The sequence below is a fragment of the Tupaia chinensis genome, unplaced genomic scaffold, assembly GCF_000334495.1.
Source record: "Tupaia chinensis unplaced genomic scaffold, TupChi_1.0 Scaffold000374_1, whole genome shotgun sequence".
NCBI lineage: Eukaryota > Metazoa > Chordata > Mammalia > Scandentia > Tupaiidae > Tupaia > Tupaia belangeri.
Window position 1 is genome coordinate 1,126,886 of NW_006159872.1, and position 13,642 is coordinate 1,140,527.

The 13,642-nt window shown below is 51.6% G+C and overlaps 1 protein-coding gene across 1 annotated transcript in view; it reads left to right on the forward strand.

Annotated features, from left to right (window-relative positions):
• The window catches only part of KCNN3 (potassium calcium-activated channel subfamily N member 3), a 201,105-nt gene that overhangs the window by 176,638 nt on the left and 10,825 nt on the right, over positions 1–13,642 (forward strand). The window contains exon 7 of the mRNA XM_027773798.1: positions 6,050–6,160. Within this exon, the coding sequence (XP_027629599.1) occupies positions 6,050–6,160 (111 nt within the window). The remainder of the gene's footprint in view (positions 1–6,049; positions 6,161–13,642) is intronic.

Sequence of the window (13,642 nt, forward strand, 5' to 3'; positions counted from 1 at the left end):
TGCGAGGGGCCTGGGGGAGGGTCGGAAGTGTGCCGACCTCTGTGTCTCCAGGTAGAGAGGGGACGGAGGCCGCCCTGGCCTCCTCCTGGCTAGTGGTGAGGACCAGAGGAAATGCAGTCTGCCTTGTAAGTGAGCAGCCAGGTGTGGTCCTTGCAGGTCCTCAGTGTCCCCAGCCCTATTGGCCTTGCTGTGCTCTGGGCCTAGGACAGGCCCCTCCTGTGACCTCCATCCTCGATCCTAGAAGTGTCAGAATGGTGTGGGACCCTCTTTTCAGGAGAGAAAACTGAGGCTTAGAGAGGCAGGCACACGTCTGAGCCTGAGTAATGTTGGGGTGGCAGTGGGGGTGACGGGGTAGGTGGGATGCCTGTGGCTTTGTTCTGGGTCCCCTGGTTGGTCTCTGCGGCCCTCCCTAGGGCAACCCTGTCTATGCCCCATCACCCATCACGCTTCTGTGAAAATCCTCCCCAGCTGGGCACCCTTGGTCTCACTCATCACCCCCCCTTGCCCCTTGAGGAAGGAAAGACCCTAATTGGAAGAGAAATGACTCCTTTCTGCATGGAGAGGAGGGCCGCAGTGCTTCCTACAGGGTCCGAGTGAGCCCCTCACTGGGGCGGGGGCTGCCCCGGTCCCCCCCCCACACACACACACTCACTGAACCTGCAGCTCCTGGGCTCTCACTGCTCAGAGCAGAGAAGGCCCTGGGGTCAGAGGCCTGAGCAGAGGGCTGGGAGCCGAGGGTGGGGACACAGCCCTCTCCTCTGCTCTCCTCCAGTCCAAGCCTGGCCCACACGCACAGTGGGGGCCACAGGCAGGGCCTGAAGCAGCAGTTAATGACAAAGGCAAGGCACAGACACCTCCCAGGGTTTAGTAGGAGTCTGGCACCGCGCCAGCTGTCACCAGGAAACCAGGGAAAGATGCTTTCTGCCAGGAAGGAGCCAAACGCCACCTGAAGGCCAAAGCGGTCCTTCTTAGAGCTGTTCCTGGGGCATGGGCTTTGCGCCTCCAAGCTGCCCTCAGCCAGGGGCAGCTCTGAGCCGGGCTGTCCCTAGGGGGACCGGCCTGCTGTGAGCCTTGAGCCAAGCCTTGGGTATTTAAATACCAGCCATTCTCCTTCAGCACTGAGTACCGCCCCATCCCAGAAGCAGCTCCACATCTGCCCCCATTCCCTGGCTCCTTGACTCCACACCTCTTGGCTCCTACCGTGACACAGCGGAAGGCAAGGCAGGACCCAAGCCCCGCCCCGCTTCTCCGTGGGTGTGGTCTCCAGCGGGCGGCCAGGTCTTTCAGCACCTCTGTGGCCGCCTGTCCTCCAGCGCTTTGGGGAAAGGAGTATTTTGTTCTTTGTAGACTCAGGTGTGATCAAAGTGGACAGGACAGAGGAGGAGGAACCGCTATTTGCCTTCCATGTGAAAAACACAGCGTACGCCTTTCATCTTTGTGCACTAAACCCTGCTGCATAAATATACACCTTTCTCTACGGGAGGAGGAGGCTTCCTCTATTCATTGTCAGCGGTTTTTACCCAAATTAAAGACAGTTGCCTCGCTCAGGGGTCAGCCCCAGGGAGGAAGCCTGGTGGCATTTTTCTAACGAATGTGACTTTTCTAGCTGAGTCACTCCTTTCAAGGGTTCCAGTTGCTGAGAATCCTTCCCCCCCTCCTCCCAAGCTCCCTACTCTATGTATATCTCCCGATTATTATTGCAAGTGCCTTGACTAAAGGTAGGGCTTCCTGTTTGGTTACCATGGACACCGTGAAGGCCAAGGCAAGGCCTGCCTGGGAAGGGAGAGGAAGGATTTGTGTGTGCCGGCTGTAAATAGTCTTAATCATTGTTTTCTGTGGGCAATCCTAGTAACGGGGTAATTATCAACCATTAGGCAGGGTGTATAATTGTCTGAACGACTTGACACTTACTAGCACAGACTGGTGCATTTGGGAGATTTCACCCACCAGAGCAGAGAGAGCCAGGTCCAGCATCTTTCCAGAAGGAATTCTCATGGTCTCAGCCACGACCCAGCAGAAAAGGCCATCGATATCCAGTGTCCAGAATGGGAAGTGATGCTGGAACATCACGATGTGTCTTCTCTGGCCTTTTGGTTCTGGAGGGGTCAGGAAGATCCTTGCCCCCACCCCCCGCCCCCGAGTCTGCTCAGTAGTAACTTTGCTTTCTGAAGCTGGGCTCGCTCTGTGGACCTCCCTGAGTTATGGACCAGACAGAGAAAAACCTTTGAGGTGTCTGTTGAGACACGAAGCTCTCCCCCAGTGTCCTCCTGAGAGCTGCCTCTTTGACCAGCGGAAGGGAAGGAATGATGAGGTGAAGGTAGCATAGATTGAGTCATTTGGGGAGGAGGCAGAGGGAGGGCTCAGCAAGACATCTGCTTACTGTCAGTTTTAGAAGATGAGCTTCTCCCGAAACACCTTGGTTTCAAACCAATTGATGTTATTTTCGTTGTTCCACGGAATCTGTTGCAGAAACAGAATCCAACTGTAAATCCTCCAGGCTTCCCTCCTCCATTTGTCACTTTCATTTATGTTTTATTTTATTTTATTTTATGCTTCTTTAGTTAAGAACACCTCATACTTTTCCCCTTGGGATACTTGTTTTTCCAGCTTCTAAGGTTTTCCAGCTGGGAAATGATTCTTGGAAACGAGAAGTGGGAGGGCTGTCGTGGGAGGGTCTGAGTCCAGATTCGGGTTCAGATCTTCCAGGGAGTCAGGCCTGGCCACCCCGTCCCAGCTGTCCTTCCTCCGATTGCTCTGTGCTCCCTGCTCACCCAAGTGCCTCGGCAAGCTCAACCTCATCAGAGATGCGCCCTCCCCTTGTGCTGCCCCATGGAACTAGAGGCAGACCCGGGGCACCCAGTTGATGTCCACGGCAATTCGGGACCTGGGCGCGTCTGACAGCAAAGGCTGCCTCGTGCGCTTGCTTCCCAACCTGACCCCATGGAGGTCAGAGCGGCAGCTGCTCCCCTTTCTGCCTCACCCCGTTCTCTCCTCACTTGCCCTCTCTGCCCACCAGCCATTTCTCAGATTCCACACCAGGGCAGCATGAGTCCTCACACATAATTAGCCAGGTCCTTGGCAATTAAGAGTTTCGTCTCTTCAGACCCATCTGCATCGCTGCTGCCTCCTGCAAATGCTCCCTGGCTGCCAGCGTGGCCCTGCCCGACTGATTAGCTCATCTAAGCAAAAAGACCCAACCCGAAAGGAACGCAGGTGGTATTTATACCACTTACGGACGGACGGACGGACAGGGGCGTGCGGAGGAGGGGAAAGCCCATGCATTTCCTTCGCTTCCTCTAAAGAGCCCTTACCAACCACCAACTTCGGATCCAAGCCTCAAGCTCCTTGTTCTTTTTCCCTTTCTCTCTGCATCCCATCAGCGCATCGTTTTTCTCATTCCTCAGCGTCCTCTTTTTCTTGTCTCCTCTTTCGATGCAATAGAACTTGTTCCCATGTCGCCCTTTGCTCCAGCTCCATCACTCCCTACCCTCTCTTCTTGTCTTCTCTCCTCTCCTCTTCCCTGCTTTTGTTTTCCCTTTCCTTATCGCTTCCCTCTCCCCCCCCACCCCGTTCTGGAAAGGACCTGTAATCTGGGTTTCAGCCCTCTGCCCACCACTCTCTGAAGGTTGCTGAGGTCTGACCCCCTCTGTAGCCTCGCCTCCTAATAGAAGTGGCCAGGTTGGTCTTCATTATTGGTGACCCCCCTAATTAGATGCAGACCTTGGATTACCTAGAGTCTCCACCGCTGTCTGTTCAGGTTGGAGCTGGGGGTTAAGAACACAGCACCCTCCAGATAAATACCCACAAGGAAGTCTCGCCATCTTTACATGGAAAGAAACTGGGAAATGCCACCTAGACTACGCTCTGGCCGCCACCTGGAAACTGATCTCAGTGACATAAGACAGGTGGTTCCTTGTCTCAAACATTCTAGCTTGGTACTAGAAGCCTCCTGCACCTACCCGGCTAGACTGTGGGTGATGGCAACCGGAGAACACCCCATCTAGACTCTGGAGATTTTTGGGTGGCGGGTGACTGATGATTATTTGGATTAAATTCCCTAAGTAGCTTGGCGACCAGGGAGACTTCAGACTTACTGTACCCCCCCGCCTTCGGGGTGATTTCAGAAGAGTACTTTCCGGACCCAGGAAGATAAAGGAGGATGGAACTTCTCCATGTGATGTTCCATTTTTACACTATGATTGATCCCTCTTTTTGGGCTTTCAGCCCAAAGTACTTTTGGAACTCCATATAAAGAAGAGGGATGATATTTGGTCTGTAGAGGGGAAAAGGCGCACAGGTCTTCCCTCTAGGACAGCTTCTTTTAAGCTATTTTTTGCTTTTGGAGGCCTGGCTAGATTGATTACAGCTACAGACCAGGCTGTCCAGCTGCCCACATCCTTTGAAAATTGGGCACAGAGTCTCCTGCAAGTCACAGATTCCAAGAAAACACAGCCGTCCCCGAACAAAAGAGGAAAACGAGGTCAGAAAAGGAAAGTTCACACAGCCTCCGCTCTTGTCACTTTGTTGTGCTAGAAATGGGGATCTGACCAATCGGGCCAAGAAACACTAGATTGTTTTCATGGGAACCCTTGAGCAAAGCGCGATTGACTTCGGCCACACCAAATCCCCATATAGGCAAATCTTGGTCAGTCTGGGGGGAAAAATGAGAAAAAGAAACTGTACAGGTGAGACCGGGGACCTGATCTACCCGAATACGTTTCTCCCAGTTCTCATATAGATTAGAGAAGCTTGGAGAGACATTCTTTTCTTTTTCTCACCCCTTTTGTAAAGCTCGATGAGCCAAAAATGTTACTAACGGCCTCCCTTCGATCCTGGGACCTCCAGCTGCTAGACTGGGCTCGGTGGCAGCTAGAAGTCCTGTTTGGCATCTAGAAGATGAGGCTGTTGGTTCCAATAAGCTCTTTCCACAAATGGCAGTTGTGGTGATCTGCTACCCAGGGTGCAGGAAAAGGGCCAAGGCTTCTGGCTAAAGCTTGTTCTCGGCAAGGACAAGGATGACTCCCCAAGCCTGGGAATGGTGACCCTCTCTCTTCCCCCCATGCCTACGGGCCAACCGCAAAGCATAGTGCAGAGGCTCTGAAGGCCCACTAGGCAAATGCTGGAATGTGCTTCTTCTCTTTTCCCATCCAGTTCCCAGCACGCACCCAACGGATTAGGAGGGAGAATGTGAGGTCTCGGCAAGAGTAGCTCAACACCCTGCTTCTTTACTCACCTCCCCTTTGCTCCCCTGGACTAGACCTAGCTGAGCAAACAAGGAAGGTTGTTTTGGAAAACCCCGAGCATCTTGTGAGGTTCACTTGGAGTCACAGTGTCAGGCAGAAGTGTCGTCCTCTTTCAGGTCTCTTCATGATGGTGAATCTAGGAGCCTCCTGGGGATGGCAGGAAGGAACCAGTTCCTCGTGCTAGGTCATAGTTAACTACCTTGAGGTTAAAAGGCCCAGCCGTGGAGTAAGCACAGTCCTTGAGAGCACCTGTTCATAGCCATCAGTGTCCCTCTGAGACCACCCTTGGGGGAGAGGTATTGCCTCTTTGTTAGATTGTTTTCAGGAAACTTCTCCGCCCTCCACAGGTGTTTTGTCCATATTCCGGCTGGTGATAGCCATCTTCCTTCTGGGCCTGGTAGTCTGGAGCTGGCAGTGAGGTCGGGACTTGCATGAGGGAGAGAGGGCCAGGGTATGCTGCACTCTGTCTCCCACCGGCACTGTACAGCCTGGCGGGTGACCTGGTGGTGACTACCCATTGTTTAAACCCCCCAATGCTTCAGCCCCCTCCAGCATCTTGCTCCCTTAAGGACTGGCCAGCCCCACTGAGTGGAGCAAAGCCACAAGGTACCACAGACCTCCTCATGGGTGGAGAAGTCAGGGCCCCAACAGGTTAGAACAGGTTTTGTGGCTTGGTCTTGACTAGCTGGTGAGTTCAAGTCCCCCGCCACTCCCAGGAAACTCCTGCATGGGCATGGGGTGCACTGTCTTCCGCTTTCCCTCTTACCCATGTGCCCTCTTCCCTGGTCCTCTCGATGTCCCCACAGGGCGCAGGCTGCACTGCCCTGGTGGTGGCCGTGGTGGCCCGGAAGCTGGAACTCACCAAAGCAGAGAAGCATGTTCACAACTTCATGATGGACACTCAGCTCACCAAACGGGTAAGATATCACACGTCTACACCACACTGGGGAACTCCACACCAAAGTGAAGGCCAAAGGCAGTGGGTGTGGATTAGGGCCCCACCTTTAAATGGAGGTCGAGGGGACATACAGCCCCCACGGAATGTGTACAACACCTTAACACGCTGGGCTCCTGCCTTCTGTTAAATCGCTGTGCATGCTTCAGGCAACCAAATAATTTTCCTGATAATTAAATCAATAGCATACAATGGTATAACCCACCCCCTTGCCTACTGGTACCAAATAAATCACCCAGCATGAGGCCACGTTTTTGTTTATGCTCCAATATTTTCATGATTCTCATTAGGAAGGGCAGTAGAGGGTCTTAAAGCTATATTTGAAATGTATCTAAGGCTAATCCTTAAAAAAAAAAATCAAGTACAACGATCATTCCAGTAGAGCCCACATTCCTAAATAATGTCGTTCATCAAAACGTCATCATCCACTTTTCCCCTTTTGGGTTTTCTGGCTAATGTTTCTCACTCATACCTTTATGAAAGTGGCGAAGGAGGATGCAAAACCGAAAATATGCAGGAACAGAGAGACTGTGGAACTGCTGAGCGTCTGACACCCCACTGAATTGTCAGAGAGGAAAAGGCCCATTTAGAAGAGACAGAAACGAGCCTTCCAGGGTAACAGCATGCCAAACGAGCGAGGCAGGAGCTGTTTCCTTAATGACAGCTTTTATGGAAAATTCTTTAGAACTGCAGGCTGAACTAAGGTCAGTACCATGCTTTTCTGCAAGTCTCTTCTCTTGCCGAGACAAAGAGAGAATCAGAACCCTGTGTGGGGGTCTCAGCCTCCCTAACCAGTCTTTCTCATTTTGGACTAAAATGGGGTCAAGATCCTGGCGCCACCAAATTTTGATTTGGGTGTTTGAAAGCTAGAGGAAATATTCGGGGATTAATGTTGCAGAGTAGTGAAAACATGTGAGAAACCGAGACAAAGCCAGGAAGGAGAACAAAAAAGGAGAGAGAGAGAGAGAGAGAGAGCGGCGAGCTCGTAGGACGGCAGTTGCCAAGGCCTCTCTGGTTTCTCAGCAGAATTATTTACGGTGTTTGATTGTTTAGTCTTTGATTACATGTATTGGAGTCTTTAAAGAGCCTCTGCTGAGGTTCAAAGGAACGGCACAAATAGTCTTACGTTGTTGGCATACAAACGGCCGTACGTGGTGCGTCGTGGCTGTGCGAAAAGAAGCATGACGTGCAGCTCCAAGATGGCAGCGGTCGGAGGCTGTCACCATGGTGAGGCCTGCGGGTGTCGCTCTGAATCCTGCCACTGGGGCACCCTCTTTCAGCCCCTCTCTTACGCATGCAAAAGTCAGGCTCCGTGCTGAGGAAGGGACTAAAGTTATCGAGACACCTAAATGCAGATGCACTGGCCTCTGTTATCCTAAAATGATTTCGTGGCATTGCTCTGAATGGCAGCAACAGGCAGGAGTGAGTGGAGAGAGAGCTTTGCTTCCAAATGCTTTTCAGGGAACTAGCAGATGGCGTAGTGGTTACATCACTGGATGGACTCCCACATGGCTGACCGCAGTTCGAGTCCCGAACCTGGTGGCTTGAAACTCACACCAGGTGCATGTGTATATGTGCCCGAGATCCCAGGAGGAGAATGGAGAAGGGATTGCAGCGTGGCCATACCCTAGGGGGTGATTTCTCACTTTCCTTCTCACTGTCTCTGTCTCTCTGTCTCTCTCTCTCATCCCACCCTGTGAGCGCTGGCGCCCTAAGGAAAAAACCTTTAAAAAAAAAAAACAAAAAAAACTTCTCAGAAGCCGTTTGCCAAGACCAGAGACATTAACAGTCTCTCTGTTTATTCTGGTTTGCTTTTCTAAACTAAGTATCTACTTTGTATTGCATGTTATTTTTTTGTCCTCTACATTTTTCACCCAGTAAATCAGACACTAGAGAAACATCAAGTTGAGGAAAGGCCATTCCCTCCTCTGCCAGGAAAATAAACAATTTTTCTGCAACATAATGGTGGAAGGAGATGAGATTGTGGATGCTAATTTCAATCTTCTGAAGACCATTTGCTAACACACTCCTCAAGTCCACTTACTCGGTGAAAAGTAGAACCGAGAATCAAATCAACAAACACGTACTGCTCACCCGCAGGTGCAAGGGACATTTTTAATCGAACAGCCTCTCACTTTTCTGAGAACACTTAAATCAGTCGAAATGTCCCTTTACCATCCAATATCTGTTCCCAGAGAGAGAAACAACACAAAAGGGATGGTTCTGACGGGGAGAGGATTTTCAAAGCTGGCAGGACCGGGACTTCCAAAGGTCCTTTTAGGTAACTTTAATGGAGCTGAAACTGGGCAGGCATTGGCCTGCCCTGGTTTGAGCTCACGCTGACCCACTCACGGAGAAGCCCACCTTTCTTCCCCAGGGATGCCTGCTCCATCCTCTGTCCTCTCCAAATAGCAAAGAGTGTCCAGCTGGAGAGCTCATGGGCCAAAGGGATGCTCAGCTTAGTCTGTTTGTAAGATGTCAGTGAATTCTCAAACACCCAGCGTGGAAGAAGCTGATGGTGGCAAATTGCAAACCTTTTAGGAGTAGTCAGTTAGAGTGAACAGACAGAAGTCACCTCTTCCCAGTACAAGGGCCTTTAAAAGTTCATGGAAAATGCATACTGTAAAAACACCATGCATGGATTTCAGTAAATTTTTTTGAAGTTTTGCTGGGTGGCACGTGTACTTGCCAGAGAGAGACAAAGACAGAGGGACAGTGAGAAGTCACCCCCTGGTGGGGTGGACATGCCACAATCCCCTCTCCTCCATCCTCCTCTCAGGAGATTTTGAGCACGCACACACATGCACCTGGCATGTTTTCAAGTAGCTGGGTTCAAGACTCAAACTGTGCAGTCAGCCATGTGGGGTCCAGCAGCCTTAACCTCCATGCCACCTACTGGCCGTAGATTTCTTTTTCTTTGCGGGGGAGGGGGGAATGAAATAAACTTGTACTTTAATTCTATTTTTTCACAAACGTTTGTATGTCCCCTCATATATGCAACCTTTATTCTTCAAATACCTAAGAAAAAGAAAAAAGGAATTGTAGTCCATTAATCATGAAGATATTCAGATTGTTCCGGTGTTTATTCATCCTACCTGTCTTGCTAGCAGAGTTTTCTCCCAGCCTTTAGCACTAGAGCCAGCACTGTCTGTATTTATTTACTTGTGGGAGGGAAGGCCGCCTGATCGCACAGGGTAAGAATTCCATTTTGGTGTTCCTGAATCCCATGGCTTGTCTTCTCTTGCTTGTAATAATTTATCAACCCTGGTGGCAACATCATTTCTGAATTTAATGCCATCAGATCCTCCCACACTGACTTAGCAGAGCTGCTGCTGCATTATTCTATAATTACAGCTTATTACTAACCTCTGGGCTACTAGGTGAGATGTAAGTAAATGACACTCAGATTGGAAAAGGGAACTGGAGCCCCATCTTCTCTCCCACCCGGGGCTCCATGGCCCCCTCTTTCTGCGTTAGGTGACCGGACACACCCACCCCAGGGGGCACCCCCTGGGCAGCATGCCCTATGCTCTAGGGGCACCAAGTGGATAAGAGGTGCCTCTGGCCCTTACACATAACCTCAGGGAGACTTCTCTCAGAAAACGTGTCTTAGAAAAAGCAGGACAGGTTGCTACAGACACCTGGCTCCAAATGTTTGCCACAGCTCCCCTCCCCAAGCAACCCCAGCAAGGTAAGCCTCCGGGCAGCACGGGGGTGTGTGCAGCTGGCCCAGAATCAACTCTCCTTCTCTTTGCTGCCAGAATTCTGGGCCCCAGATATCGCCTCCAAATACATTTCTCCAGGAAATCAATGAGTAAGACCCAAACCAAACCCATAACTTCCCCAAACTAGTCCCTTCTCCTTGCTTCCCTGGTCTGCTTACCACATAGCTGTTCTCCCAGTCTCCAGCCCGAAGATTAGCAGTATCTCTGAACCCCACTGCGCTCCAAGCAGTTCCTGAGTCTGCTTCAACCTTTCCCTGTCTGTGCAGGCAGGCTGGGCTCTCTGGGCCTCTGTCCCAGCACTCTCAAAGCTGCCATCTTCTCAGCCTCACACCATCAAACAGCTAGCTACCCTCTCACCTCCTGTGCCCCAGCATCCTGGGCTTGGCTTCCACGTGGACCCCCAGGCTCTAAGACCTGGTTTTACTGTATCACACCACCCTGCTACACGGGTTAGTAGCCCCAGTATCCACTGAACAGTGCTAAAGAAAACTTGACTTTACCACAAGCACATACCAAATTGTATCATAACCCTGCTAGAAAAATTGCTTCTCTGGCAGGTTAATTTGAAGAGGTACTCTTAGTAGAGGTATTCTGTGGGGAAAACCAGTGGTCGCCGTTGTCATGCCAGGTATACAAAGTGCAGCTAGGGCCAGCAGGTAGTGTGGTGGTTAAGGCAGTAGAGCCCACTGGTCCACTCCACAGTTTCGAGTCCCATACCCGGTGGTTTGCACCTGGTGCATGTGTATGCATGCTCAGAATCTCAAGAGCAGAATGGAGGAGAAGAGATTGCAGCTGGCCATCCTCCCTGGGGGGTACTTTATCACTTCCCCTCTCTCTGTCTCTGTCTGTCTCTCTTGGTGAGAGCACATATCTTGTGTCAAGTCTAAAAACAAAGAAGAAAGAAAGAAAGAAAGAAAGAAAGAAAGAAAGAAAGAAAGAAAGAAAGAAAGAAAGAAAGAAGAAAGAGGAAGAGAGAGAAAGAGAAAGAGAGAGAGAGAGAAAGAGAGAGAGAAAGAGAGAGAGAAAGAGAGAGAGAGAAAGAGAAAGAGAGAGAGAGAGAAAGAGAGAGAGAAAGAGAGAGAGTGGCTAAAGGACACTAGACTGCTGATTGACAGCTGGTTGGGCCCATGAATAGATTTCCAGAATGATTCTTCATCTCTTTAAAATGTATTAGATAATCAATTGAGCCATTATCAGGCATGCTAATTCTCCCCAGAAGAGGATTATAAATTCTGTTACCCACAGAGGTTTTGTCCCAGACAGATGGGGTGCCATTTTTCTTTAACAATGGTCATGGAAACATCGTGCATTTGAGCTGGAAGGATCCTCAGGAATGAGCTGGTTCAATGCAGATGAGAACAGTCTAGTCCCTCTCCTAGAGAGGGCGAGGGTGGGCCCCGGGGTAGGCAGCCAGCTGGACCCCGTCCAGGACCAGTTGGTTCCCAGGCCAGCAGGCAGCTCTCCAGCCACAATCCAATGGGTTTTCCAGGGCAGTTGGTTCCTTGGAGCACAGCGTGGTGGTTAGGGTTCCAGGCTGGCTGAGGAAAAGAAGCCAGTTTGGCTCTAAGCTAGCTGAGCACTGCGTTCATAGCATTGTAGACGCTACCTCTACTGGACTCTAATGGACGGTGCATCGTCCGTTGCTCCATGGCTATGAGGAGAGCTTAAAACTACAGAAACTCCTCTCCTCTCTCCCTGTCTCAATACCCTGCCGGCCCCAAGAGGAGAGCCCCAGTTCTAAGTGGGGAGCAGTGGGGGCCTCCATGGGAGGCAGGCAGAAAAGCCAGAGAAGGGAGTGTGGGAGTAGAAGCTGGTTACCATAGAAAGGGCAGCCAGGGTGACAAGCCCGCAAGAGTGGGCTCGGCGGTGGGAAAGAGGGGACCGTCCTTTCTCCAGAGCCATGCTTCAGGGGTACCAGCCAAGGGTCTGAGTCACGGATAGCCTGCAGGCCTTGCTCAGGGAGTGTAGGTTCAACCTACCTCCTCAAAATGATATAAATCCCATTCCCAGCCTGATCTGGCTTCCTCCACTCCCCTTCTCCAACCTCCGGGTAGAGCACTTCCCTGGCCAGGGCTCTGGGACGTAGCGGGCATGCTAGTGGCCCCTCCCCTGGGGGCCCCGGTGGGGCTCCAGGATTACTCTAGTCTCCCAGGGCTCCCTGTGGCTGCTGGAGCCATGGCGTGCCCCAGAAAGATGAGTCTCTCATCACCAGCACCCAGCCCGGGTGTCCCTCCTGTGCCCAACAGCCCTTCTGTAACACTAAGTGGCAGAGGGGTGGCCAGGGAAAGCCACCGCCTTGGAAAGCTACGGCCGAGAGCTCAGATACAGACGTGTGTGTTTCTGTCGCGTCTTCCTTTTGTTGAGGTCGGGGAGATGACATTTTTTGGGTAGGGGAGGGGAGGGCTATTCATGAAGCTGCCGTGTCCTGAGATGTACCGCAGCCATGCTCTACGCCGAGTGGGTTTGTTTGTTTGAAGTTTCTTTCTTTCTTCCATGAGAAACAGAGAGACGGATACCCCCCACCGGGTTCATGATGCCACCCACTCCCAGATTCAACCAGACATGCCTGGTGCGCTCAGCAAGGTCCCAGGACTCAAACTCGGGCCCCTCCCTTGTGCGTCCAGTTGCGTTACCACCTTGCCCTCGGTGCTGTGTTTGTGTTCGCCTTCCACCAGCACGCTCCCGTTTCGCAGATCAACAATACTTGCATCGGCCTCCAGCCCTGCTTTATTTTTCATTAAAACACTTATTACCTGATGCTCTATTACAAACTGCACCCTGCCTGCTCCCCAAGATTGTGAATTCCAAGAGGGCAAGAATTGCTCATTACCATAGTTGCACTTCCTAGAATAGTACCTGGCCCACCCGAGGGGTTGTTAAATGTTCTCTGAATGAGTGACTAGGGAAAGTGAGTCCCAGAGAGTGCAGTGACTGGTCCAAGGGGGAGCGAACGATCCCACCTGTTCATCAGGTTTTTCTGAGCTTAACGCAACAACGCAGATAGCAATGTTTAGAAGGGAGCCTGGCACACAGTAAGTGCTCCGTAAATGTGAGCCGCCACCGTTATTTGCAAGATCATAGTTGGCCAGGTTCATTCGTCTTTGAGTTCTTCCCAAAGGATGTAGGTCACGGGGCCTATCCTCTGGCCCCAGAGTGAAAATGTCATGGTTGGTTGGTTGGTTTTTGTTTTCTTCTGTTTTTTTTTTTTTTTCCAATAATCAGTCCAAATGCTGATGGGTCATGGAGCTGGGACATCCAGCCTTCCACACACAGGGCCCTCTCCTGGCCATCCTGAGCCCTCGTGGCCCACCGTGTACAAGCCCTTGCTGTTTGAAGCTGCCATCTGAGTCCTGCCCCTTCCCCTCCCCACCCCTCCACCCTGGTGCATCTTTTGGCCCTGATGCCCCCGCCCACCAGAAGAGTTCGGGGGTCCTCAAGGCCCCATCAAGGAAGCAGTGGAGCCCCAAGGAGGCTCAGCAAACCCCAGGGAGGGGAGCACAGACTTCCACTTGCTTCCCACCCCAGCGATGCTCAAGGAGATCGGCCAGGTGAGCTGGGGGACGCCTGGTCGCAGCGGTGTTTACTGTCCACCCGGGAGCGCACGGTGCAGCTGAAGCCTGTTCTTCGCTTGCAGTATTGATCTCCTTAGCTTTGCGTCCGGCTGTTTGCTGCCAATTAATTTCATTGCCAGCGCAAAGGCTTGCCTTTAACATGGCTTT